We start from the raw sequence: 27,450 nt of genomic DNA, 5'->3' as shown, positions 1-27,450 counted from the left end.
AAACAATGATCAATGCATGACTCAGAATCCCCTTGGAGTGATAATTTTCCTGTGTGCTTGGTCCCACCACATCATCAGCTACTGAAAAGGACATGAAAAGAAGGTAACACCTACCACAGGATCCTGGGGTGAATTAGAAGTTAGCAGTGAATGCACCTCCTTAATACACTTCTGTGGGAAATGCCATTCCAAATTAAAACAGGAGGCAAAATAGAAGTTCTCTCCCAGACTAAGATTTACCCCAGTGGGTCATTCCCTGAAAGTTCTCAGCCAGTGTACAGTGAGGAGCCAGGCCAAAAGTCACAGGCCTTCTCTGATGTCAGACTTTAGAATAGAAGGGAAAATTGACTTTGCTTCTTACTTTGCAAAGAGGTAGTAAAACTCTTCTATCTTTGAAGTGCCCTTTTCATTTGTTATGGGCACTGCCTGCATGGGAAACTTATTCCACAGTGTCCAGGCAAATGAGTTTCAGAGTGACAGTAATGGTGTCAATCATTCAAGGATATCAATGTCAGGACTTTATAGTTTCAGGCACCTGGAGTTCAGCATATCAATGATACTGCATGGCTATATAAAATTAAATTGGGAGGCAGGGTGATAAGGTAGAATATATTAATTCATTAGGTGAAAATAGTGCTTCCCAGGAGAGTACAGCAGAGTAAGATGCTTGCAAGCTTTTCTTTACTGAGAAAACCAGAACAGGTGTCAGTGGAGCTCACCTGGGAGCAAGGGAGTTCACAAGAGCAAAAGGATTCAATACTGCCATTCAGCAGCCTTTGTTCTGCCATTCTCAAGAAGCCACTGCAGCAAATGAAAGGCAATGAAAAGAGGTCCAGCTCAATGGTCATTTTTTCTGCTCTAAGATACAACAAGGAAATACATTGACACTCACACTGCACCCTGAAGGCTGAATTCTGCTTGCTGGGTATTAAATTCCTTCTAGGCAAGGATGGGTGACTATGTTGAGTCTGGCCCTATGCCAAGCAGAACTGGAGAGAAGTGGTTGAACTTCTGCCAGCTTCTCTCTTTGCTGAGTCAAGAGTCTCAATGAGATGAGAACGTGGCCTTGTATGTTCACTTCATACAAAATACTGAGGTTTGCAAAAATACAAAGCATTATGAGAGCAAATGTACATCACCTATGACTCTGACTATTGAAATAAAAAAGGTGAATAGCTGCATTTCAGCTGTTGAGAGCCCATCAAGGATAAAAAATATTCCTCCCTGTTCTGCAGTAATATTTGAAATTGAGCTTCTAGAAGCTGATGTTTCTTTAAAAGGAAATTAACTTGTGCCCCCCACGCACTATATGAACAATTTAAATTAACACAGAATAAATAAAGTTCTGAAATGCAAATGTGAAAATGAGTCAAGAATACATTATAAATAAAGTTTACATATGGTGATGACAAGTGTCATCACATCTAAGTAACATCCACCACACTTTTCAGAAAATCACTAATGCAGTTTGAATGCCTTCTTTCTTTAGTGAAGTATGCATCAGTCAGATAGAAATACCTAAATAGCAATAACCTCTACAGTTATAAAATGTTAATACTTGCTTTGTGTTGCTTTGCTTCTTTACTATTCTTATAATAATGTTCTTTAATATTTTTTTAGGAGATGACATTTGAAGGCAGCACCTTAAAACAGCCAAGTAAGAGCTTTTTTGAACTTCCCTTCTGTTTACTTTTCCTGCATCTCAGATCAACGTCTCTCATAACTGTTTCTGGAAGACCCAGTATTTCTTGACATGCACATCCCAAAACTGGTGCTCATCCACCAAAGGTCATCAGCTCTTTATTGGCTTTGGTGCACTTCTCCCAGGGCCTCTCTAACCTCTGTCCATGACTCGGGATTCTATCCCAGCCCATCTCAGGGACATCAGTCCCTTTCCCAACAAGGTCATTCAATGCCAGTCCTCAGGTCCACAGGCTGATGTCCCAGCCTCAGCACATCTCTGTCCCCACAGAAGTGTCTGGTGACCTGGGATGAGGCTGCACAGCCCTGACAAGGGAGTGTCCCCTGTACCCATCCCCCAGAGAGTCTCTGTCCCTTGCAGTACTCAGTACGACCTTACTGGTATTGAACAGAGTGGAAAAGATTATTCTGCAAGAATACCTTTCTGCTTATGCACCACAATGTTTGTTTTCCCTGCAACAACATGACATTGTTGGCTCAATTTCAGTAACCCCCAGATCATTTCTTGCAGAACTGCTATTTAAGCAGCTGTTCCCCATCATGTGCCAGTGTAACCAATTATTTCTGCTTATACACAGTGCCTTCCACTTGCCCCTAGTGACTTGCATCTTCTATTCTTTTCCTTCTTTTTCTTGCCTCTATCTTGAATTAGCCAGTATTATTTTTAAATCTGGTTATGCCCTTCAACTACACGTGCTACTGTTTGTCCTGGTTCTTAGTAAGTACAGCATGTATTCCATCACACAGGCTTTTAACTCTGGTAGACATTTTAAAGCATAAATAATGCAGTGCCACTGAAGTTAAAAAGAGTCAACAATCTATGAACACAGATAAAATGGTCCACCAGGATGTTTGTTAAGAGTTTCTGAATATAGCTGTCTAAAACATGGAAGCTGAATGACCACGAGTACATTTGCTGTTGGAGTAGTATTGGATAACTCTCAGTTGAAATCTGGAAAAAGGCCTCCATTTTCTGTCTTGAATTTGTGGCACTAAAGCTTCATCACTTTGACAGCCTCCTGCCTCTGTAAAAATTATGAAAGGTACTGTCTTTCCCCCTAAATACTTATATATTTCCTCACCATAATTCCTGAAGAGATCTCAGAAGTGGTCAGGTGCTATAGAAAGACATTGCTTAACACAGTGGTCACTGGTTCTTCACTATGTCTAAGTGGTATGTCCCATCCTGGGCTGCAAAACCATTGGAAATGAAAACTTTTTGTTAATACACATTTATCAGGAGAATTATGGAATGAAGTAGTATTCACAAGCTAAATTCAAAGAAAAAAATCATATGCAAAAGCTTGGAGCAATCAAACACTCTGGGCTTTCATTTCAGAGGCATCTCTCACTTTACAATGTGAACTGTACTAGAGTAACACTTGGGATCAACAGGCAGCAGTACTCCAGTTTCTTTTACTGCCAAAACAAAATATCTGTCTGAGCTGCTGTATGTTGGAAACACCCACTGTAAATGTCTTGGTTAAAGAGATGCCAAAAAAACTTAGAGCAGAATGTAGTGCAATGGGGAATTTCCTTCTTACAAAGCAGTGGAATTTAAGATATTTTGTCTCCCATTAGGACTACAGAATAAATAATTTTGTGTACTTCCTCATATAGCTGAGAGCAGCCACAACCATCCCCTGTGTAAGTTATTGATGGTGCCTTTGTAAATAATATTAATCACAATAACATTATCTATAACTATATGGAACTGTTTAACTTGGACTTAAAGCCCTGTAGGTGTCATAGGCATTCTCTGTGATTGTTTCCTTGAGAATATGTTTGAATGTTTTGTAGGTCCCTGTATTACCTGGCAATGAGATTATGTTCTCCTTGGTTCTAAGTAGCCTCACAATGTTGAACGCAGAGTAGATGCAGCTTTAAGATTGCTATTGCCTTTTCTTGTCATGTAAGAGAAGATGAAATTAATCTCATGTGTAAGGTAGACCACCTACAGACCATTCTTAAATCTTCATCTTCACCAAAACCCTGCTATTGCTATCAAAAGGAAATCAGATTTAATCTTCCACAGTAAATCCTGCAACACTAGAAAATGACAGGTGTTGGTGATTTAGAGAAATTCAATATCAAATAGATAGCTCAATCATTAATCTATTATCCTCCCCCTACGCCAAGGAAGATGTTAGTGAATGTAAAAACAAGATAATGGAATGGAGAAACAAGTACTCTGCTGAGCCCATACACATTAATTGTATCATTTCAGAGAATGACTAAGGATTGCCATGAGTCAACGATTCCTCCTAAACATTTTGTCTAAGCACACCTACCATCCCAGCTTGACTGGCAACGAGCAGATTAGCATGCTTCAGTTATGATGGCAACTCAGTTTGAAATAAATCACTATTAACAGCAGCACACCAGGCATCAGTGCTCTCTCTGCCATACAACTAGTCACTTAAAGGGTTATTTTGCATACTCTCCATTTCCTAATGCAAGAAACCTTCCAAAAGAAGATAAGAGAGTGAGGGGCAAGAGTTGTTTAGGGAAAAGAACTGCCTGGGAACCCAGTTGAATTAAACCCTGTGTTTATCTACAGGCCAGCAAACTAGAGTCCTACACATTCACATATGCAAAGTATCTGATGAAGCAATGTTTCAAAAACGTTGTCTTTCAAAAACCTGCCTGGCACCCTGTCAACTCATCAAAGAGCTGCTTGAGAGCTCAGCTCAGGAGTCTGATTCTAAGATGACACAGTGAAAATCTTTTTCAGCCCAGATTCCCAGCATTTTTGTAATTTTACCATCCTTGAACCCCAACACACCTGGAAATCCAAGTGACAGTCCCAGGGCTCCCAGTTTCCCTGGTTCATGAAACAGGAATCCAAAGAAAGGAGTTCTCAAGGGTCTAATAATTGTGTTCATATTTTATTTAAAAACTGAACAGAATTCTTTTCCCCCAGACAGAAGAAGGAGGAGAAGAAACAAAAGGAATTTCCTTTCCCTTGGAAATATGAAAGTTTCTACATTTTGTTCCTGTTCCAAGATTTAATACATGCACATTAGCACATGCATACACAACCCTAACAGACTTTCCCCTCTTTGAAGTGGCTGACAGGGGGATTTCCTCTTAGGATATGTCTTATACTGCAGTAACTGCAGGATACTGATCTGGATGGATTCAAAATCTCATACAATATAACATTTCCCTATTTGAAGCCTAATTAGATTTATTGTATACATCCACAGGAAACATCTCCATCCTGTAACAAGAAAAACACTTAGAGATCTAAATGTTAAACCCTCTAAAACAAGCTAATTATTTTTTTCAATTGAAAAAGTTATACAGAATAGACTTATGTGTGCTTTCTTATGGTTTTAGTTTCTTTTGAATGTCTCAAATTCAATTCTCCTTTCTAGTATTAATTTCAGTTGTAGTTTCACAAATCAGGCTATCACTCCTAGAACTTGCTGCTTCAAGAAAATAAAGAATAAAATGTTTGTAAATGGATCATCTTCTGTGGATTATAAAGATTACACTTTAGAGATGAATTTATTATTAATTTCCTTTTAACTTCTGTTGCAGTTAACATGTCAGTCAAAGATCTTTTGTATTAAAAGGAAAAAAATATCCCTCCTTCAAAAGAAGCCCATGAAGTTTCAAGAACCATCTAGTGCTTTGTAAAAAGTGTGATTTATTCAGCAATGCAGGTGCTTCAGGGATTTACAGCATTACAGGAGAGTGATGGTGTGCACAGGAGAGAGCCATGAGCTAAGAAACAGCTGTTCTCTAAAACCTGGTTAGGAAAGGGTGAGAGAATTGAGGAAAACTTCTGGACAGTCCAGAAGGCAATGGGAAGGACAGCAGTTTTGTTTTGGGAAGGGTTTTTTTCAAATTCTTTAAGCTGCCCTTGATTCTGACTTAGGGTAAAGGCCCTCCTTTCCTAACATGGAAGAACATGTTAGGAAATTATCTAGTCTTTATTTTTTTCCTTTGGTCCATCATGTCTCTTCTCTGGCTCTGAAAGAAAACCAAACCAAAACCAAACCAACCAAAAAACAGAAACAGTCAGCCATACTGTCATCCACAGCAAAAAATTGAAACAATCATTTGAAATTGAAAAAAAAAATTCACTGTCTTAAAAATGTGGATTTCTTCAAAGACCTAAAAATTTCCATTGCTTTTACAATTGGTTGTATATACAGACCTCTTTTATTTTTAGTGCAAAACAGCTATTCCTGGTCAGCAGCGGTGCCCAAAAAGTCTTGGGAAAAAGATTTGCAGTGGTCACAGCTGCTAATCCATTTTCAAAACCAGAGCAATAGCCGGGTGAGTGAGGAAGGAGTGGACCTGGAAGAGAGAGGAGGAAAACCCAGCTCCAACCACTGGTTAAAAGGTGCATTATTTATCTCAAATCCCTTATTTCTCTTCATAAAATCCCTGTGCTTAGACCATCTTCTGACTTTTTTATGTGGATATGCGTGTCTGTGAATGGAGGGAGAGATAAGAAATTTATTTGCATGTGAGGGAACCGCTGCTTCATAACATGGAGAAGCAAAAAATTGACATATCTTGCTGCCTCTTTATACTCTGGCATAAATTTTTCTTTTATTTTTTGGTCTTTTTATTTCCCCCTGCTTTATGGCATCACTGGGGTATGGCTTTTATTAATTAGTCTGAATGCTTTTACTAACCAATGTTACAATTTTCAATCTGTTCTCTTATGCCCTGTGCTTACTTTTGTATAGACATCATATTGAGATACGCATTCATCTGAGGAAAGTGATAGACAGGGTTTTTAAGAGAATATTCAATCAGTACCAGAAGTTTTTGTGGGGGTTTTTTTTGGTGTTTTGGTTTTTTGGGTGGGTGTTTTTTTTGGGATTTTTTTTTTATTTTTTTGGTTGGTTTTTTTAGTATTAGAACATCTAAATTGTTGACTTGTTGCCAAGGACAAGAGGAAAAAAAGAAAGAGGGAGTTACAGGAACAAAACCCCAAACCACCAAACAGGTAAGGAGATAATTCCAAGATAATCTGCTCATATTCTGTCATTTCTATTGTTACTCAAAATTCACTTTTCAGATACAATGGCTTTCTGTCAATTGTTTGTTTTTCCTTTCTTAAATGGCTTTGTCAAAAATTTATTTAAGTAAAAAAGATGTATAATAACACAAGCGTTCCTTCAAAATGTGTTTGAGACTAAGCCATCTTTATTGGAGAACCCTAGAGTGCTTTGCAGAGCATGGTGCCAGGTTTGCAATCCTGAGGACATAAATAGTGCCACTAAAATGAATGATATCATTATTTGCATGATTAAATATCATAACATAAAACTGTACATAAATGCTACTGCTGTGGGTAGAGAGGGGGAAGGAGGAGAGGAATGTGACATAAACTTTCAGGTGACAGAAGAGGAATGAATTCTGCCGGATTTTTCATCCTTCAAAAGCCTTCTAGTGACAGTATTATTTTTAAATGGCTTTTAGTGATTTTGTGACAATGCCAAGTCATTTAGCTCTATTAAAATAAAAAAAAAAGGAAGAAGAAATCCAACAGCAGCAAAACCAGAATAATGCACAGTATTAATCTAATGCCAACTGAGTTTGGGACTCACAGGGCTTTGTGCCTGTGTGTGAAATCACCTTGTTGGACCCCCAGCCCATCCAGCCCTCATTGGCAAACAGGGCTTTGGCAGGATCACCCCTCTCCTTCTCCCCAGGATGGTCAGGCTTCTTCCTTGCTCTGCAGAGCCCAGAGCATTGCTGCAATGGGTGCCAATGCTGAGATCTTGTCCCCTTCTTGGTGACCCTCCACAAAGGTGCCCAGTACCTGTGGCTGACTCAGAAATGAGCACACTGACTGTTACCTACAGGATCTGCACTGCTTTGCCATCACCACTGAGCAGAGAGTAGGCTCACCAAACACACAGATGGCACAGAGCTGGGGAGGGCTGCTGGCATGGAGGAGGACAGGTTTAGTTTTCAACATGTTCTATTTCAAATTTGGCATGCAGGATGGAAAAAACAATGCATTCCAGTGAGGGCAAAGGCAAGGTACTTCATGTAGGCTGTTATGAACATATGGAGCAAGTGACACCTGCCCAGGCCTTGAGGACAGCAAACTTTCAGTAGGTCATCAGTTTTGGATAAGCCTGTGAACGTCTCAGGATGTATAAATAGGAGTGCAGATCATAAAATATAGTCCTAGATATAGGACAATTTTCCAGTGTAGAACCAAGCTGAGCTGCATGAATTTCACAGAGAGGGAAGAGAGAAAGATAATAAAATCATGAAACAAGAGTATACAATCAAAACCAAACAAAAAAGATCAGAGATCTATAAAATGTGACCTATGAGGAGGGTAAAAATGACAGAAATTATGTTATTTTGCCTAAGCAATGAGAAGGGGAAGAGGGAGTGGATAGAAGAGGCATTCATTAAATATGTATAGACTACTGCCAGGATAATCTGTTCTCCCTGTTCATGGTGGACAGGACAAGAAGTGATGTGCTTAGTGAATGCTGCAAGGAATGTTCAGGTTAGATATGAAAATGATAAGGATGGAGAAGCACAAAAATAGACTGCCTGGGGAGGTATTGAGCCTTTATCACAGGAAAAATGATGAGAGTAGAGTTCACTCTGCCATGAGGCAAAGGAAACTGCCAGCACTGTGATTCAGTGCATACAGTAACATTAGAGAACTGGGATGTCCCTATCTTGGTTTCATCTTATCTCTTTTGAATGGGTGTCTCCTTAAACTGCATTATATATTTGTTTCGTTTTCCTTTTATTTATCATGATTTATGTTGAACAATCTGAAGGAGAAAGATGCTTTCTTTCTGTGCTCTAGGGTAATAGCATTAATAATTATGATTTTTTTCATTAAAGAAATATATAAGTTTTTGTGTAAGATTTCTCCTCTTATAGTATCATTTCTATCTTGAAGTAATGCTACAATTTCCATTACTGGCTTTGTCTAGGAGCAAGGATATGTGTCTTTATTACTAATGTGAAACCAGGGTTAACCCTTTCCAGGTTAGCAGGGTCATGCTGAAACACAGTAAAGACCGAGCTCTGTTCACAAAAATGCCACTCTCCTTATCTGGGCTCTGGAGAACAAGAATTTCCTCTACTTGTATGTGTACAAAACCTGCCTCATGCATGGGACGCAGACTTGGCTGGAGTTCCCGAATCTATTGTAGTGTAAACACAGAAACAGTCAGTGAAATCCTTCCTAAATCTCCATGTCTTCCTGACAAGAAGAGGAAGAGGAAGAGGAAGAGGAAGAGGAAGAGGAAGAGGAAGAGGAAGTGAATTAAGCCATGGCAGCTGGAAGGGTGTTCATGGAGGCTTAAACCCACTGGAAGTCAATCATCACATGCCTTTTTTAAGCACCCCAACTCCCAACAAGCCAGAGCTCCTAGTGGGGTAGTACAGCTCCCTTCCAGGCAGGGCCTTTGTCCACACTGCTGCTGTTAGAAGGCAGCTGCATGTTTATCTCAAAGAGTTGAGCAGGCATCACTCTTGTCTTTTGAAACACAAAGAAAACTCCTCTCCCTTAATTTGCCATAGTGTAATGCATAGACGATATCTGTTTCAGCTGCTTCCAGCAGCATAGTTTCAGCTCCAAAACTGGAGGTTTCAGCCTTTCCCCCAGGACAGGGTTCAGACATTTGAGCAAGGTTTACTTTGGGCAGGGGAGAAATGGAAGAGATAAAGACAGATACCTCTTCCCTTCCAGGCTGTGCCACCATGCACAACACATCCAGGTTTGCTGGCACAGAGTGAATCCACAAGCAGAGGGGTAGGAACAATTTCATCTGCCAGCATGCCGAGTGAGGAGTGGCTTTATATCTAGGCTCTGTTCACAGGACAGATTCTGATATTTCTCCAGTGTCTTTAATGTAAAAGCTGTCAGGATAGCTTCATCAAACATTCACTTAACACAGAGTGGTCAGATGCACACTCCTGGCAGTGACATCACCTTTCTGAGAAGGTTGGAACTTGCTCAGGCAGAGGTGGAGGGGTTTGTAGGGCTCCCTGACCCTGGGCAAGTGTGGTCTCTCCATGCAAGGCCTGAGCATCTTCCCTGTGGCGGGGCAGAGGGATTCCGAGCTGCAGCATCAGCTCTCACTGAGCGCTGTGGAGGGATGCACCTGTCAGGCAAGGCGGGACAGTCCGGGGCACTAACAGAAGGGTAGCTCAGAGAAACCTGAGTGACGCTTGAAGGAGCCTCCTGGGGCCGGGGGACCTGCTCTGCGGCAGCCCCCGCCCGCTCTCCGCCTCCCAGAGCCGCGGCTGCGGCTGCTTTAACCGGGCCGGGGGGGTGCTGGCAGCCCCGCCGACGTGGCGGGCATCAGCTGACCGCGCCGGGCTCTGCCTCCTCCGGGCCGCCCGCCCGCAGCTCCACTCCGGCGGCGGCGGCGGCTCCGCCGGGCTCGTCCCGCGGCTCCCGGGACAGCATCCGCCGCCGGCTCCCCGCAGCCCCGCAAGCACCGCGCTCCCTGCGCTTTGCCCTCATCCCTTCCCGCTGCTCCTCCTCTTCCCTGCCGCCGGGGAAGCCCCTGTGCCGGAGCACTCCTGGCCCGCGGAGAAGTTGGGATACTCCCATCTGGCTGCCCAGAGCTCTGAGTTTAGGGCGGGATTTTTGTTCCCCGCTCTTTCGATTTTTTTAGATTTGGCGTTTGATGTGATTTTTCTTTTTCTCCACCTTTCTTTCTTTTTTTCCCTCCTTTTTTTCCCCGTTGCCAAGCAAGCCGAGTGTCTGCGATGGATGGGAGCCCCGAGTCCCCCCGGGGCAGAGGCACCCCGTGAGCCAGGGGTATGCCCCGCCGCCGGGGGAAAGCGGGCGGGCAGCCCCCGGCCGGCGGCTCTGGCGCCGTGACCGAGGATGCCCGAGACCTGGCCGCCTCTCCCCTCCTGCCCGAGCTCACAGCGCTGCCGCTGACCGCAGCCGCGGGAATTACTGCAGCTCCCGGGCACCAGACCTCGGAGCGGAGCTCCGGGATCCCCGGAGAGAGGAGCTGCCCGCCGTGACCGGCTCTGCAAGGCGGCTGCCCCCACCCCTCCGTGCCTCCGGCCTCCGGATGGGGCCGAGGATCGCCCACCGGGCAGCGGGGCTGCGCCCGTAGATGCTCCGCTCCTCCCTGCTCCACCTCCTCTCGGAACCCGCGGCTCGGTTTCACCCCCGCGCACCGCTCCGAGGAGGGCGCGCACCGAGCCCGCCGGGGCTGCGCCGCAGCCGGGCTCCGCGGGATGCGGCTCCGCGGGGCGCCGCGGGAGCGGGCACGGGGCTCGGGCCGCCTGCGCTAAGCCGGCACAGCCGGCCCCCGGCCCCCGGCCAACCAGCCCCGCCGCCGGCCGCACCGCCAGACACAGGGACCTGCCGACAAATGTGATCCCCGCACCGCCACCCCGCCGCCGCCACCCGCCCTTCGACATCCCCTCCCTCGTCTCCTGCGGTTCCATCCCTACTCCCGCTCCCCTCCCCAAAGACGGTGGGTGCCCCCCCGCTCCTGCACCCCCCCCTCCCTCCCGCCAGCCGGTGCTCTGCCCCCCGCCAGTCACCGCCATGGAGCTCTCGGAGGTGCGGTGCTTGAGCGACAGCGATGAACTTTACACCATCAACAGGACTCCCCCCGGCAGCGGCAGACCCCAGCGCCTGCTGTGGCAGACGGCCGTGCGCCACATCACCGAGCAGCGCTTCATCCAGGAGCACAGCAGCAGCAGCGGCGGCAGCAGCAGCGGCGGGGGCAAGGGCTTCAGCTCGGACGAGACCTGCTGCCCCAACCACCACCCGCACCCGCCGCACCACCTCCGACGGCAGTCGGCCGGACGGAGTTTGGGCAGCGAGCGCCACAACAACGGAGGCACCAAAGTCTTCCCGGAGGGCACAAGCAGCAGCGGAGACTTGGGCTTTCTGCCCCTGGACTGTGCCCCCAGCAACTCCGACTTCTTCCTCAACTGGGGCTATACATATCGCGGGGTGATCTTCCCCACTCTCCGCAACTCCTTCAAGTCTCGGGACTTAGAGCGCCTTTACCAGCGCTACTTCTTGGGTCAGCGGCGCAAATCTGAGGTGGTCATGAACATCCTGGACGTGCTGACCAAACTGACCCTGCTGTTCCTCCACTTGACCCTGGCCTCTGCTCCCATGGACCCCATTAAGGGCATCCTCTTGGGCTTCTTCACGGGCATTGAGGTGGTGATCTGTGCCTTAGTGGTGGTCAGGAAGGACACGACCTCATACACCTACCTGCAGTATAGTGGTGTGGTCACTTGGGTGGCCATGGCCACACAAATTCTGGCGGCAGGACTGGGCTGTGGCCTCCTTGGGGACGGCATTGGCTATGTGCTTTTTACGCTTTTTGCGACCTACAGCATGCTCCCGCTGCCACTCACCTGGGCCATCATGGCTGGACTGGTCACCTCTGTCCTGCAGCTCGTCATGCAGCTGGTTATCCCCAGGTTTGCTGTGACTTCTCTTAACCAGGTACTGTGGTGAGGAGAGGGTGGGAACAATCCTCTTTCTACATCACCCTGAGGGAGAGGAGTTGTGGGGGGATGTCCCAAAAGATCCCTTCCCTTTTAATCAGGTGCTCAGAAGTTCATTACCTGGAGGGGAGATCATAGGCAAAAATCAACCCTCTTGTCTCCTCTTGTTCAGTCTCCCATTGCCCATCCCAGTGTTTCACCTCAAGCTCGGGGTTGGGAATTTCTAAGCACCCCGTCCCCTCTGCTTGTATTCACTACATTGCTGTCTCTTGAAATAGCACTAGGGAGAGAATCTCCTGGGGCAAGTGGGGAGGATAGGTCATTTATTATTCCCCTTCCTGACTTACAGCAGTGGTTTGGGGTTTGAGATGACTCTGTCTTCGCCAAACTCTCCCAGTGTCCCCATTTTACTGCTCATGCCTTTTAACTCTGAATCTGCTGGGGCAACTGGTACTTTTATATGTGAAGGGTAGCTTGATCTGAGCTATGGGAAAACAGGAGCAAAGCATGCTGCTCTTCTGCAAGGAGAAATCAGTGAAAACTCAGTGAAGCCAGAGCAAAGCTTCCCTGGGAGATTTTGTGTGAGATACTAGACTGTGTTAGAGAACACTAAGAAACCTTTCCTGCCGGTGGTCAAAGGACAAACAATGTTGTGCTGAATCCTTACAAGGGATGTCTAGGACAGAGTTCTGGTTACAGAGTGGTGGAGTGTTGTGTGGTGCAGACTGCTGAGAAGCACTGGTCAGGATAGGTCTGAGGGGTTAAAACCAGGTCTCACCTGACTTCACACATAGATGACTTCTTCCACAGTACACTGAGAATGTATCAAACTCCCCATATTCCTCCCTGCAAGGCAAGAAATAGTGTGTACTAGGACAACTTAATCCTGGAGATTCTTGCTGCTCCCTTTTCCCTCCCTTTTCAGACTGTCACATCTCAGTGCTATCAATATTTCATAGCAGATTATCATCTCCATTTGGCTTGCTCCACAGAATCGAGGAGGAAAGGGTGGAGATACTGTCAGATTATCCCAAAAGGAGGGAGGGTACAGAGGAATTTGTTGCTGGTGGCATGTTATTTATATGAGTGTTGGGATGTGCACCTGGGAAGTGACTGATCTTGCACCAGGAAGTTTGGTGTCCATGATTCTTGGGACACATCTACCTTCTTAGACCCTGGTCCTCCTGAAACCCCTGCCCACCCCTGCCCATGCCCTTACTACATGCGCTTGTTAGCTGTGGGCTGCCTCACCTCATGTCAGGGATTGGGCTCACCCTGTTTTGGGAAAAACTGCCCCAGTGTGTTGTGCGGGGCCCTGTGAGACAATTAGGCTGTGGCAGAGTTGTTGCCCAGCCCTTGGTGATGTGCTGATGAATGAACTGCAGCCACACACCGTGTCCTACTCCCATGCACTGCTGCTGCTGTTAGTGACGGGTCAAAAGCTGTGTGAGTTAGGCTGATTTCTTAATTTACTTCCGTGTCCTCTCCTGGGGCTGTGAGTAATGGGCTGCTATCTCATTACGCACCAGTATCACAGCTGTTTAGCGCTACACACACACAACACGCACATTTCCCAGGAGAGATACTAGTATCTGTGTTTTGCAGCCAGTTGTGTGAACAAACTGCCCTGGAGCCATGCACAATGAGAGATTACCAGCCAGATAATTGCCTTCATGAACTACACATATAAATCTCCTTAACAGGGTCCACGCAGTTTCTCACACGTCGGTGCTGATTTACACCGGCAGCCCAGGGACCACTTAACACAGCCCGCCGCTTCGGCCCTTTGCCCCAGCCCCTGCGGGATAGGCCGGACCCTTCCCCGCCCCGGGGCGGCTCTCACCCTATGCCAGAGGAGCTCGGAGGGCTCGGGGAGGCGCGGAGGGCAGCGCGGGGTGCGCGGGGAATGCGCGGAGCGCGGCCCGAGCGCTGTCCGCCCTCACGGTGCTGAAGGCGGCGCGGCGCGGCCCGGGGGCTCCCTCCAGCGGCCCGCGGGCACCGGGGCTCCCTCCAGCGGCCCCGCGGGCACCGGGGGCTCCCTCCAGCGGCCCCGCGGGCACCGGGGGCTCCCTCCAGAGGCCCGGGGGCACCGGGGCTCCCTCCAGAGGCCCGCGGTCACCGGGGGCTCCCTCCAGCGGCCTGAGGGGACCGGGACCTCCCTCCAGCGGCCCCGCGGGGGCCGAAGCCTCCCGCCCTCCAGCGACCCCGCGGGGACCGGGCCCGCCCGCGACCTCGCGGCCCGGACCCCAGGGCCCTCAGCCTCCCGGGCCACCCCTCGCAGGGCGGGCAAGGGCTCGGCCCCGGCGAGCCGGACCTGGTGCCCGGGCGAGGCACAGCCCTACTTTGGCACTTTCTAGCCTTGCACCATTTTCTTGTGGCAGAGGATTGCTGAGCCCTCTCGAGCGTTAGAGGATGAGGGCTTTTGCGGCTGGTGAAGAATGTAGAACTGTTGCTTCACAGGTGAAGACAGATAATTTAAATGACTGTGCCATCAAGGTTAGGTAGAAATCTTCAGGCCAACAAAGCTTTCCTCCGCCTGGAAGCAAAACATTCTCTTTTATCACAAGGCTTATTTTCTCAGGTAAAAGACAGCATCTTCCCTTTAAAGAAGTTTTACACGACTAAATGAACTATTTGATTATGTAGCAATATCTGTGAGCATCTTGCTCTGCCTCAGGATGCAGACAGACACACTGGACAAAACCCAGGAATTAAAGTGTGCAATGAAAGAAAAAGGAGATGGTAAAATTCTGATTGTGCTACAAACAATGGGTTTTCTACTGATTTTTTTTTAAATCCAGATTTCATACAGGGAAAATACTGAATTCACTTCCAAAAAAAAATGTCCTGAGTCAATTTAGTACTATATCCAGTAGCATCCATGGGCAAAATGGTTGTGACTCTCTTCTCAGTCATGCAGGTATAAGACAGCCATCTGACTAAACTCATAAAGCTGCAACAGTTTACACCAGAGGAAAATCGAGTGCTTTGATGTGTTTTCCCCTAACCTCTTAGTTAAGTTTAATGACTAAGCTAGGTTTCACTGACAAGTTTGTTTAGAAGCAGGTCAAACCATTACTAGTGCTTCATGCAAGCATGCAGTACTGCTGCCTGGTTTGCTATTTGTTGTAGTTTTCATGTATTATATGTATGAATACAAAAATTTATTCTGTTTACCTTTCTTTTCTTGTAGTAATTCTTACGACGTCACCTGAGTTTTCTTCTCTAGCATCTTAGAAAAAGGTGAAGCAGAAAGACTTGAAATTAGATTTTTGTAAAGTAACAAGAACAAAAACCCAAACATAGACTTACTAATTTCAATCCTGCTAAGTGTTGAGTATTTCTGGGGGGATATGATCACTCTTAAACCCATCTAACTGCAGCCTGAAATGCTGAGGAATGTGCTGCTGCTCAGCTTGAGGGGAACCATGAAAAAGAGACTGATACCATGACTTGGGTAAAGCCTGCACTGATACCAATTAAAGATTGGGTCAGGAAGCAAATGGGAATGAAAGACCTTACTGGTAAACAAGTGCAGTGAATGGATTTGTGTGCCTGGCCAGATACCATGACGGGGGAGTGTTTGTCTCTGACCTTCCCCAAGATGAATGTTTTATTTGTATTGCATTTATTTTTACTTTTTCCTGGTTAACAATGTATGCAATCCGAAATTTCAAAGACCACACGTGTTTCAGGCATATAGGGAAGAACAAACAACTCAGAGCTACTTCATGTTATGTAACATAGGCAGATGATAATATAGACATGAGTTTTGACAGGCTTGAAATTATGTAAGCTACACACATCCTCTGGATTTTAATCCTCTGCCTTTGCATTCTTCATTCACATGAGCAAATTCCACCAGAGTCAGTAAGACTACTCTCATTACTACATCACATTTATAAGGGATACTTTGCAGAACCAAGTCCTAAATTATGCATATTAAATAAAACTTTAAAAATACATTTAGAAATAATCCTAGGGTAGATAATACTAAGGCTGGGTAAACTCATTCTTTTTCCTCTATCTTTCCAAGCTTAGACAGTTCTGTGAATTATTTTTTCCTCGCTTATTTTTTCCCAGATCCTCTCTGTGTGTTATTAATAGAGGGAAAGCAGAATTTATGAAGTCACAAGGAGCCCTACAGAGATAAATCTGTGTAATTTTACAATGGAAACTGACAGCTTTTGCATGCGAATTTCAGTTGCATGTTTTCCAAAATCTGATCATAGATGTCAGTATATGAGTATATGCAAAAACATACTCTCTTCAAAATTTCTGCTAAATGCTTGTGGAAAATCTATCCAATCTGTAAAATATAAGGACATTTCAAAGTTAACTACCATTTGAGAAGCAGAATCAAAGCACTCAACCTTTCTCCTCATGTTTGCTTTTGTAGCATTATTTGCTATGTATTTTTCTGCCAATGTCTTTTGTGGGCTACTTATAAACTGAGTGTGTGATTTTAGACTGGATTACGAACTGCTTTCCTTTTATATCCTGTAATATCACCTGACCAGTATCACTGGGTCACAGCTTAATTAGATTAACATTGGATACACTTTTCTTTGGAGTAGCTGCATCATTGTTGTGCTAAGTAGGGCAAATGCACTAAGTATATTTACAATTTGATGATTAATTGCCTCCAATATGTAGGAACTCAGACAAAACCATGAATGAAACCTGCTTTCATCAGTGAATTTCAGCTTACAGCAGTCAGTGTGCTTGCTCTCACTAAAACTTACCTCGCTAGATTTGATATGATTTTTTTTTTCTGCTGTCAAGACACTTCTGGGTTGCTGTCAAGGGTTTGTTTATTGCTTGTTTGTTGTTTTTCATGGCCTAGAAAGAGGCATGTGCTCCAAAGCAGCAACATCTAATGGGAAATAATCACATACCAGAGCAGTGCACTTACAGCTCACAGTTAACAGCAGATCATGTTTGAATGATCCTTATTAGCCTGTACAGAAGTCTGAAGGGGATAAACATCTCTAGTTCAGCTTCTTACTGCACTTCTCAACAGTTCAATGATGTCATGGGAATAGGAAAGAGAAGGCAAAACTGGAGCTGTTCAAGGGATTAGTCTTTTTCCAGAAGGCAGGGAAGATTGAGGATAGAACGACTTCTCCTTACCTTTTCATTATTTCCAGAATATCTGGCTATGCAGGAGATAAACTACAGCGTTTCATATAAAAGGTGAAATTTAGTAAACAGAAAAGAAATTACACTTTGAAATCAATGCTTGGGTTGATGGAAACTCCAAACTTGAAAATCCTTACTCAGCTCCTGGGCTGAAGGGCAGCACCCACATGGTGGCAAGTGGCTCCTTTTCTAAGTGGGAAACTTGTCACAAGTGGAGTCCCCAGGGAATCAATATTGGGCTTAATGCTGCTTAGTGTCTTTATAAGAGATCTGGAAGATGGGATCAAGAGTACCCTTATAAAGTTTGTCCATGGTCTCAGACTGAGTAAGGAAAGGAGAAGCCCCCCTGCAGGAAGATCTGGATTGTCTGGAAGAGTGGGGTAGCAAGTACCCTATGTCCTTGTCAACAAGGAAAAGTGTAAGATGTTGCATCTAGAAAACATAATCCAGGATTGCAGCACAGCCTGGGAATCTGCCTGGCTGGGAAGCAGCTTTATAGAAAGGGATCTTGGAGTCCTGGTGGACAACAAATTCAGAATGAGAGACCAGTGTGCAGCTGGGGCAGAGGAGGCCAGCAGGAGGCTGGACTGCTGACATCCCCAGCAGAGATCAAGAAGTCATTAGCTCACTTTATTCAGCATTTTCCTGGTCTGGAATACTGTGTTCAGGTTTGGTCCCAGATATACAGAAAATATGTGGCCTGGCTGGACAGACTCCAAAAAAAGGCCACAAAGATGAGCAAAGAAGAGGGAAGCCAGATGTATGGGAAAAGGGTCAGAGAACTTGGTTTGTTCAGCCTTGAAAAAAGGAGGCTGGTATCACCCTCTGGTATTTAAAGGATGGCAACAAAGATCAGACCTTTCTTACAAGGAGTCTTATGCAAAAGATGAGGGGTAATGTGTAAAAGTAACTCTTGGGGAGATTATGATTGGACACAAGATGAAAAATGTTTACAATGAGAATAAACTCTCCAGGGAAGTGGTTGATTGACTGACCTTTTACACTTTTAGGATTCATCTGGACAGGATGCTGGGCCATCATGTCTAGACTGTGCTTTTGACAAGAAAGGCTGGACCAGCTGATCCTGGAGGTCCCTTCCAAACTTGCATTCAATGTGTCTGTGACTATATGATCACATTTCTCTAAGTATAGCCTTCTTGCCCTTAACTGTGCTTCTGTTTCTGTGCACCTCATGAAGTGTCTCAATAACTCTAAGTTTCCAGGCAGTCTACCCTACTCAGTGTCCAAACACTGTTCTACTTGGAACACATTTTGCAGTTGTACTACACACACAGCACCTGTCCAATGTCAAAGTCAGTAGAGAAGGTTATTGTGCTCTTCCTCTGTGTAACAAAAGTAATAATGAAAATATTCCTGGGATATGGCAGACCAAGGTTTGAATCCCTTTTTCCCTAGAGGGGATTGAATTCTGTCTCTCTTACCTCACCAGAGAGTTTCCAAAGCAAACCCATTCCTAGCACAACTGTTCTTCTGTGAAGATAAAATTTTAAGATTTAATGTGAAAAAAGAAAAATTTAAAAAACAATAATACTGACTCTGTAACCAACTGTTTATGGAATTCATCACTGGAGGTGTTCTTACTCAACATTTTAGTGTTTTATATAATGTTGTTAAATCATTCCTCGAACACGGGTCCCAGCCAGCAGACTGTACAGTTTGATCTCCACTCTGATGTGATGAATTTTGAACCTCTTTTGCAGAGTGCTGAAAAGCCCAAGTATGTGGGGGAAAACATCACAGTGATTCTGTAAATCAGGGAAACCAAGAGAAATTAGGGAAAATTTAGGTTTTAGACATACTCTCTGTCTTTTATAGTTGCAGAGTCTTTTTGTATACTGTGTAAGGATCTGTAAGAGTATGGTGGCATTCAAATAGGCTTCTGAATTGAACTCCAGTAGTTGTGTGTCTGCAAATGAGTTGCTCAAGGACCTTGCTTTGTGGCTTATGAGCCATTTTTTCTTCATCTTGCCTTTCTTACAAAGACAAGTTCTGTCACTTGCTGTGTTCTTGGTGCAGCGCAGCTTGTACCTATCAGGAGTGCAGAAAGGACTGTAAAGTTTCAGTCTGACCCAAGGAGGGAGATGAATGCAAATGACTGGGTTAGTGCTTCAGTGAATCTTGAGCATTTTGTTAGCAGTCTCAGCCATTCAAACCAGGAATGGAAGAGACCATCAAAAGTGATCAAATACAAAAAATCCTGAGGATCTGGCATTTCTTGAAACTAAAGATTTTTCTAAGTGATATTATTAAGACCTGACTTACTCACAGGCTTCCAACAGCTTCATTTAGATCCTTGATTTAAAGACCACATAATGTACTATAAAGAATCCCATAGATATCAGGATTTTTAGGTGAATCATGAAGATGACTTGTCGGGATTCTCTTTAGGGAAACTTTTGCTGTGAATCCACAGTTCTTCTGAAAAAGAACACAAATGTAGACATCCAGCTCCTCCAGGAATCTCTCTGAATGAGCTGTGCCATGCTTATCTCTCCAAACAGCCAGGTCTGCTGACAGAGATACCAGTGTGGTGCTGCTTAACCTAGAACACAAATATCAGGAACTGTACACAGGATGAAGTGCAAGGCAGAGAGGCACTGGCTGACAGAGAAATGTCTTGTCATACGAGTTGTATTTATTATCAACTATTTAAGGAAATGCTGCTATTTCATTTGACATTTTCTCCTGCTGCAAGGTTTCATGCAGTTAGCTCTAGAGGAAAGTTCATTAATTAACCATTGCGGCAGTCTGTGAAGCAGCTGAAGTATATCAGTGTAAAAAAGATCAAAACTAACACAAGCCATTTTTTTCCACAATCACAACAAATAATTGTACTTCTTCCAAATAGTCTGATGTTAGTGTTATGATTTTATATAATGCATTAGCTTAAATTTAGATAGCAGTAGCCCCCAGTATAAATGAAATAATGAGTTCAATAATAGAATTTTTTACTTCAATTTTATTTTTCAATTTTGATTTAATCATCACTTTACAGTTCTGTATTTTCCTCTATCTTTGCTTCCCTTTCCCTTAAAAAACTCCATAAATTCTTCTTTAATTAAATTAATGGAAGCTTTCAATATTGTCAGAATCTTCATTTTCAGAATCAGTTTATGTCTTTGGGTTGATCAAATCTTTAGGCACTATACTATTTCTCCTTTGTTCAAACTGCCCCACTTCATTTACCTTAGAACTGTTCAGGGAGGGAGATATCTATTCTGTGTTCCTTGCATTACATCTGCCACAGTAGAAGGCTCATTCATAAATCCATAACTATCACCACAGTGCAAAGAAGAAATAGTAAAAAAACCAGAAAAATGAATGAGCACAGAAAAACTAAATTATATTACATGATATTGCATGTAGCAGAGGTTATATAATTCTGGAGATAGGCTTTAAGGTAAATCAATTGCTTAGATCTCAAGGAAGTTATTCAAATAATGGCATAAGATCTAGATATACACACTCTTTTATCCTATGATCCTCTTGTCATATGGGAAAGTACCTCCAATGCTCATTAACATTAATAAGCTTCATAAGCATACTAGACAGGGTTATAATTGACATTGAAATCATCCCACATGTGCCCAGTATAATTTAATATGCAGATATGCTTGTTTTTTTAGAGTAAGGAGTAATATTCACCATACATTTCAGCTAGCAATTGGGAATGAGGATCATACCCATTCCATCACTAAATTAATCATTGGTCTGTGGTGATCCACACACATCTTTATGCATTTCAGAACTTCATTTGATTTGAAAATTTGCCTTCCTCAGCTGCTGTAATAAGTTACTAATATATTCATTTGCTTTGAGAGTTTTGTGTAAAACATCCCAACATCTTCTACAATGCACCAAAAGAGGAATATTACATTGGCTTCTTTCAGCCATGCACATTTTTGTTGAAATATGAATCCATTGAATATAGTGGTAATGGATGCATTTAACTTTATTCTTTCTTTAAAGACCTGGTTCCACTGGTTCATTCCAGGTCTTCTTAAAAACCTGGTTCATTCTCTTCAGAATTGGAAGGTATGTCCTATAAGAAGTTAAGAACTCTGGTTTTGTCTAGTTGGGAGAGAAGGAGGCTGGGGTGTGATGTTGTTGCTCTCTAACAGCTTTCTGAGGAAGGGAGGGGGAGAGAGCGGTGCTGAGCTCTTCTTCCTGAGATCCATTGACAGGACATGTGGGAATGGTCCAAAGCTGGACCAGGGAAGTCAGAGAATAGACATTAGGATGCATTTCTCTACCCAGAGGGTATTCAAATATTTGAACAGGCTCCCTAGAGAAGTGATCAAAGCCCCGAGTTTGTCAGTATCTAAGAGGCATTTGGACAATATCTTTAATAATGTTCTTTAACTTTTGATGGCCCCTGAAGTGGTCAGGCATCTGGCTGTTATAAGTCCCATGAAACGGAAATATTCTATTCTATTCTATTCTATTCTATTCTATTCTATTCTATTCTATTCTATTCTAGCCTGATAATCAGTGACTCTAACAGCCACCTGTACTGAGAAGATGTAAAATTAGGTATCATATAGGTGGAAAAGGACCTGGGAGTGCTGGTCAACAGCTGCCTGAACAGGAGCCAGAGTGTGCCCAGGTGGTCAAGAAGGCCAATGGCAGCTGGTCTGTGTCAGCAGTAGTGTGGCCAGCAGGGCACAGATTGTCCTCCTGTACTTGGCACTGGTGACACCTCAAATCTTGTGTCTGATTTTGGGCCCCTCACTGCAAGAAAGACATTGAGGGGCTGGAGTGTGTCCAGAGAAGGGCAACGGGGCTGGGGAAGGGTCTGGAGCACGTCTGAGGAGGAGCAGCTGAGGGTGTTCAGCCTGGAGAAAAGGAGAATCAGGGGAGCCCTTATCACTCTCTACAAATGCCTGACAAGAGGCTGTAGCCAGGTGGGGGTTGATCTCTTTTCCCAAGTAACAAGAGAACAAGAGAATGTGGCCTCAGATTTCCCCAGGAGAGGTTTAGATTACATAATGGGATAAATTTCTTCATCAAAAGTATTGTCAAGCACTGGAACAGTCTGTGCATGGGAGTGGTGGTGTCACCATCCCTGGAGGGACTTAAAAGTCATGTAGGTGTGACACTTAGGGACATGGTTTAAGTGATGGACTTAGCAGTGCTGGGTTAACAGTTGGGCTTGATGGTCTTAGAGGTCTTTTCCAGCCTGACTGATTCTACGATTCTTTATAGTAACTTATTCCTGAAACATCAAGGATATAGTATACCTCAATATGGTCAGAGAGATTTACGGGAGATTCCTCAAGGATCTGAAGGTCCTTGAGAGAAGCCAGTGAAAATTCTTTTTTGAGACTTAAGCAGAACTGAAGTCATATGAAACTTGCCTAAAGGGCTGTACAAGTTTAACAAATTTCTGTAAAACCATTTTTACATTCCAAAATGTAGGCAAATGCCACTCTGACTGATGCTAGGACAATTTACATGTTCTCTGCAATCCTGACAGCAATAGCAGTTTGCTGACAACAATAGGAAGAGAAGAATTTATTACATGTATTTAATTTTTGCTAATGGAATTGCTTTTGTCTGCTGTGTTCCATTAGCCACCTGTAAGAAATGCCAGAAGAGCACATGAAGTGCTCCTATTTTCTGTATGATGGTATAGGATGGTAGGCCCCCATTAATCTTCTTATAATCTCAATAGCTCTTCTTGCTTAGAAATTATTTTTTCAATGGCTTATTACTTTCTTCCCTGCAAAAATACTTGTGTCTGGTTATTCTTAAGGTACAGTTTCTGATGACAACCACTCTTCTTTGATAACACTGCTTGGTATATTATGTAACACAAGCATTCAGTTACTTCAGATCTCATCAACAATCAAAGCAAGAAAATTCAAAAGCTTTAAGTACAGAACTCTCCAAGTCAATGTGACTTTGGAGAACGAGTGTAAAAGAATGAACCTTAACATGTCAATTATTTAAAACTCAAGAAAAACTCTCATATACATAAAGAGTGGTATAAGTTTAAGTTGTTCAATATCCCCTAGATTTTGTACAAAGATTGTAAGGCAGTTGCTCCATTCCTCTTCAAGCAGTTAACAGAACTTTGCTGGCCAGATTGCTTTCCATGACACCAGAACAGGCTAACTTCCGCGCCGAGTTTAAAAATGGTCTATCCAAGTGAATTTATTAAAGAACACTTCTGATGGTGTACAAGAAGGAAGAGGATTTGAGATCACTTCTGTTTTTCTTTTGCAATGCAAAGCTTCTGTAATTTAGATTGACCTACTTGATTTTTTAATCTAAAAGCAATGTATATATCTAGCAAGATTTCATATTTAAATTTCTAAAGGTTCAGACCAATTCATATATTTACATATTTTTTTATTATATGATGCAAATACTCAGCAAAAGTAATGCTGTGAAATTTCATGCTTTTATTCCTTTTTTTGTAACTTGCTTTCGGGCTCAGTAATTACATTTGCAAGTCAAAATAATATTTACTATGTCCCTAAAGTTTGTGTATATCTGAAGATGGTTTATAGGTGCAATTTAAAAATGGAAAATATGCACACCATTAATTAAGAGATGTTTTTTCTAATTACTATAATTAAACTATAATCTGGAAATCAAACTGTCATATTCTGGCTAACAGCAATATGGATTCAACAGCTGCAGATTTTAAGAGAGCTTGAAAGGTGTTTAGTCAAAGCTTAGTGCCCTTGACTACAGAATGACAATTCAAGGAATCTCAGACAAGGAAAAAAGAAAATGCTAGAGTATCCTACAAATAAGGAAATCATTAAATATCCAAATCATAAACACATAAATACACAGAAAACCCCCAGATTTTCTTGCAGACTTTGTACAAAACTTGTGGACTCCCAAACATGGAAGGATAGATGGTTAGCTATGCTGAGTTAGTCCAGAGAAGGGCTATGAGGAGCTGCCAAATGAGGAAAAGCTGAGAGAGCTGGGACTGTTCAGGCTGGAATGAGAAGGAACAGGGATGTGTGAGGGGTGCTAATCTGATAATTATGTGTGAATAGGTTACTCTAAAGTAAGGAGACAAACTTTTCTCAGCAGTGCCCAGAGACAGGATGATAGTCAATGCGCATTAACTGAAATGCAATAAATTCCACTTATACATTAAAAAAAAAAATCTTTGTTTACTCTAAATGTGAATGAGCACTATGACAGGTTGCCTAGAGATGTTGTGAAGTTTTCATTGTTGGGAATTTTCAAAATCTGACTGGACAAGGTCCTAAGCAGCTTGCAGGTGATCCTGCTTTGAGGAAGATCTGACAATACAATCTCCAGAAGTCGTTTCCATTCTGTGATAGCAGTACAGGTATTGTTTCAAGAATGCAGATACAAATATCTACTGAGGATCTGGAGGGCAGACCTAACATGGGAATCCAGGCTGAACATGGTTACATGGTCATGTTCAAGGCACATTTCCTGTCATCACAGGATGAGACCTGGTTTACATGCTGTGCCTTCTGCACAGACTTCAGTCCATTCTGGCCCCAAGTCATGGGAGGGCCTTGCCTGCAGGTCTATGTCATAGAATCATGCAATCATTTTGGCTGACAAAGACACTTTGGATCATCAAGTCTAACCATAAACCTAAAACTACAGAGTCCACCACATGTCATCAGCTCTCATTTCTTCATGGGAATTGTTTTATGGGCTTTTCATCATCATATGGTTCAAAGCTCAAAGCAGCAACCTTGTCTTCCCCATCCCCATCTATGGACATCAAGCACTGCCAGAGCACAGGCTTACAGCAAACATCAGGTACATGCTCACTCCATGTATCTTTTGGGGAACAATTCTGTCTCCACTTCCTAGATCTCTGTGGTCTGTGCAATATTACAGGTGGAAGAGTTTGAAAAATATTAGTAATATATGTTTTTCTTTCTGCCAGCAAAAAAAAAAAAATTCCTCTACCAGTACCCTGAGTTTCACATGGTGAGATCGCTATGTTTATGTTCAAAGATGTATTTGTGTGTGTGTGTGGGTACTGTGGTCTCCCTGGTGCTTTCTCAGCAGTCTTAAGTGCCAAAGAAAGCTGGGGGCAGATTTACCCTCAGGCAGTCTACCAGAGTTAGAACAATGTTTTGAGCAACAGATCCATCTATCCAACAACTCTCCTTTAAAAAAAAACAAAAGTAGAAACTAACTTTCTGCCAAGAAAGCACTGATGATCTTTAAAAATACAGTTTTCAGTTGCAGTGGATCCTGCTTATTTTCACTTCTTCTCAGGATAGAGGATCACTCTAAAATGAAGAGACAGCTGTGGCAACTTTCAAATATGGAAGGGGTTGCTATAGAGAGGAAGAAATCAATTACTCTTTGTTTCATCTATGAGTGATTGTGACATGATGGGTTAAGTTATTCAATTGGAATAGTTAAATTAGATAGTAGAGAAATCTTGAAAAAACAACAGTATCTTCAATAACCTCATTTTGCTTGGAAGGTTTTACCTTGAGACATAATTAAACAATTTAGAGAGACAATTTTTAGGAGTGATTTAGGTAATAACCAGGATCCAGGAGCATGGGTTAAGTGACTTATCAAGGCCCTTTCATGCCCTAATTTCTATAATTAAATGAAACTTGCTCCTAATTTTGACTATGATGCAACGTGTTCTCACTCCCAGTTTCAAAAGAAGTAAACAATTTCATATATATAATGATTACTGCCCTGAGGCTGATGGATTAGTCTGAATTATTTTAATTTATGTAGACTGAAATGGCACAGCTTTGGGTATTTATATTTGTGGTTTGCTACAGAAATCTTTGATCAAATAATAGCCAACAATATTGCTGATGGTGCAAGAAAATGATAGAATCTGATTGTCTCTTCCAAGAGAGTAACAGCTGGTGGAGAGAATGTGTTGCTAGTAAAGTCATGTAAACTTCAAAGCCAAAAAAACAAAGAGTAAATTTGTTGGTTGAAAAGGGGCTATTTTTGCCCATTGAAATTTTTAGGTCATCATCAGCTCATTTCACTTCACCTTTAATCTTCCTCATCTTATATCATTATCCTAGTCTGATTTATTTATTTTCATGGATATATATATATATATAATATATATATACATAAATATATTCAGAGGAGCAGTGTTATTTTAGATTCTTTCTATTGCATAAATGTGCATATACCACTTAATTATAAAGAATAAGAATTTTCCTCATTGTTCCTGCTCTAAGCAAATATTTCAGCAATTGTGTACATTAAAAAATATGTCTCAGAAATCAACTAAAGTTGACTTTAGGACTATTCCTAGATATGTGGTGCACATGAAGATAATGGAAACCAGATAGGAGTACATAAGTAAATACAGAGATTGATTAATGCTTGCTGAGTATGTGGAGCATCATTGAGTGGTGGAAGAGTCCTATGTCTAACTTTGCATCTAAAAATCCATCCTAAACTCTGGGACTGCTCATGGAACATCTTGTCTCTTGCCAAGTTTCTCCATGTGTGACACCCCCAGCAGGTTGATTTGACCTGAGGATACTTTCTGTCACTGGAGTACCAGAGCTCCCTAATAGGGCTGAGATCCCGCTCTGACACCAACAGGGAATTGGGCTTTTACTGTTAAACAGACACAAAATATTCCCTTCCTTCTCCAATAAAGAGAAAGGCCTTAGTAGCAGACAATTTTAACTCAGGGAACCTGTTGGCTAATGTTCTCTTCAAGGGCAATAAACTCTGACCTTGGCAGGATATTTAAATCCCATTTTTCATGTCGTTAAGGGCGATTCAGTCTTTCAGCAAAATGCTTTCCTTCACAGACTGCAGAAATCAGTAGAAGGCATTCAAAGTAATTATACAGACAACTTTAATCAAAGATTCTCAGACAACCATTTCTACTCCTGCTAGACACAGGACTCTCTTTGAAAAATGAGTACTTTGCAAATTATGCTGGATTTTTTGTTCAAGAGGGACGATGGTATTAAACACAAAGGCAAAATACAGTTACTCTTGTTCTTAGTGGAAGTCAGGTGGTAGATAAAGGTAGGACATCCTGGGTTATTCATCATAATAATAATAATTTTAAAGATGATTGAAGTGTATGAATTAGGATGCATTTTTCCAGATGTCATCCACCAAAGAGTTTTTATTGAATACTGAGGTCAGCAGGAGCTG

At 43.0% G+C, this 27,450-nt stretch overlaps 1 protein-coding gene across 1 annotated transcript in view; it reads left to right on the top strand.

The window, feature by feature from the left end:
• Positions 1 to 11,233: 11,233 nt before the first annotated feature.
• ADCY8 (adenylate cyclase 8) overlaps positions 11,234 to 27,450 on the top strand; it is a 115,509-nt gene continuing 99,292 nt past the window's right edge. The window contains 1 exon segment of the mRNA XM_058805544.1: positions 11,234 to 12,154. Coding sequence (XP_058661527.1) covers positions 11,234 to 12,154 — 921 coding nt within the window.

Source organism: Ammospiza caudacuta, chromosome 1, assembly GCF_027887145.1.
Source record: "Ammospiza caudacuta isolate bAmmCau1 chromosome 1, bAmmCau1.pri, whole genome shotgun sequence".
Lineage (NCBI taxonomy): Eukaryota > Metazoa > Chordata > Aves > Passeriformes > Passerellidae > Ammospiza > Ammospiza caudacuta.
This window is presented reverse-complemented; position numbering and strand designations above follow the sequence as displayed.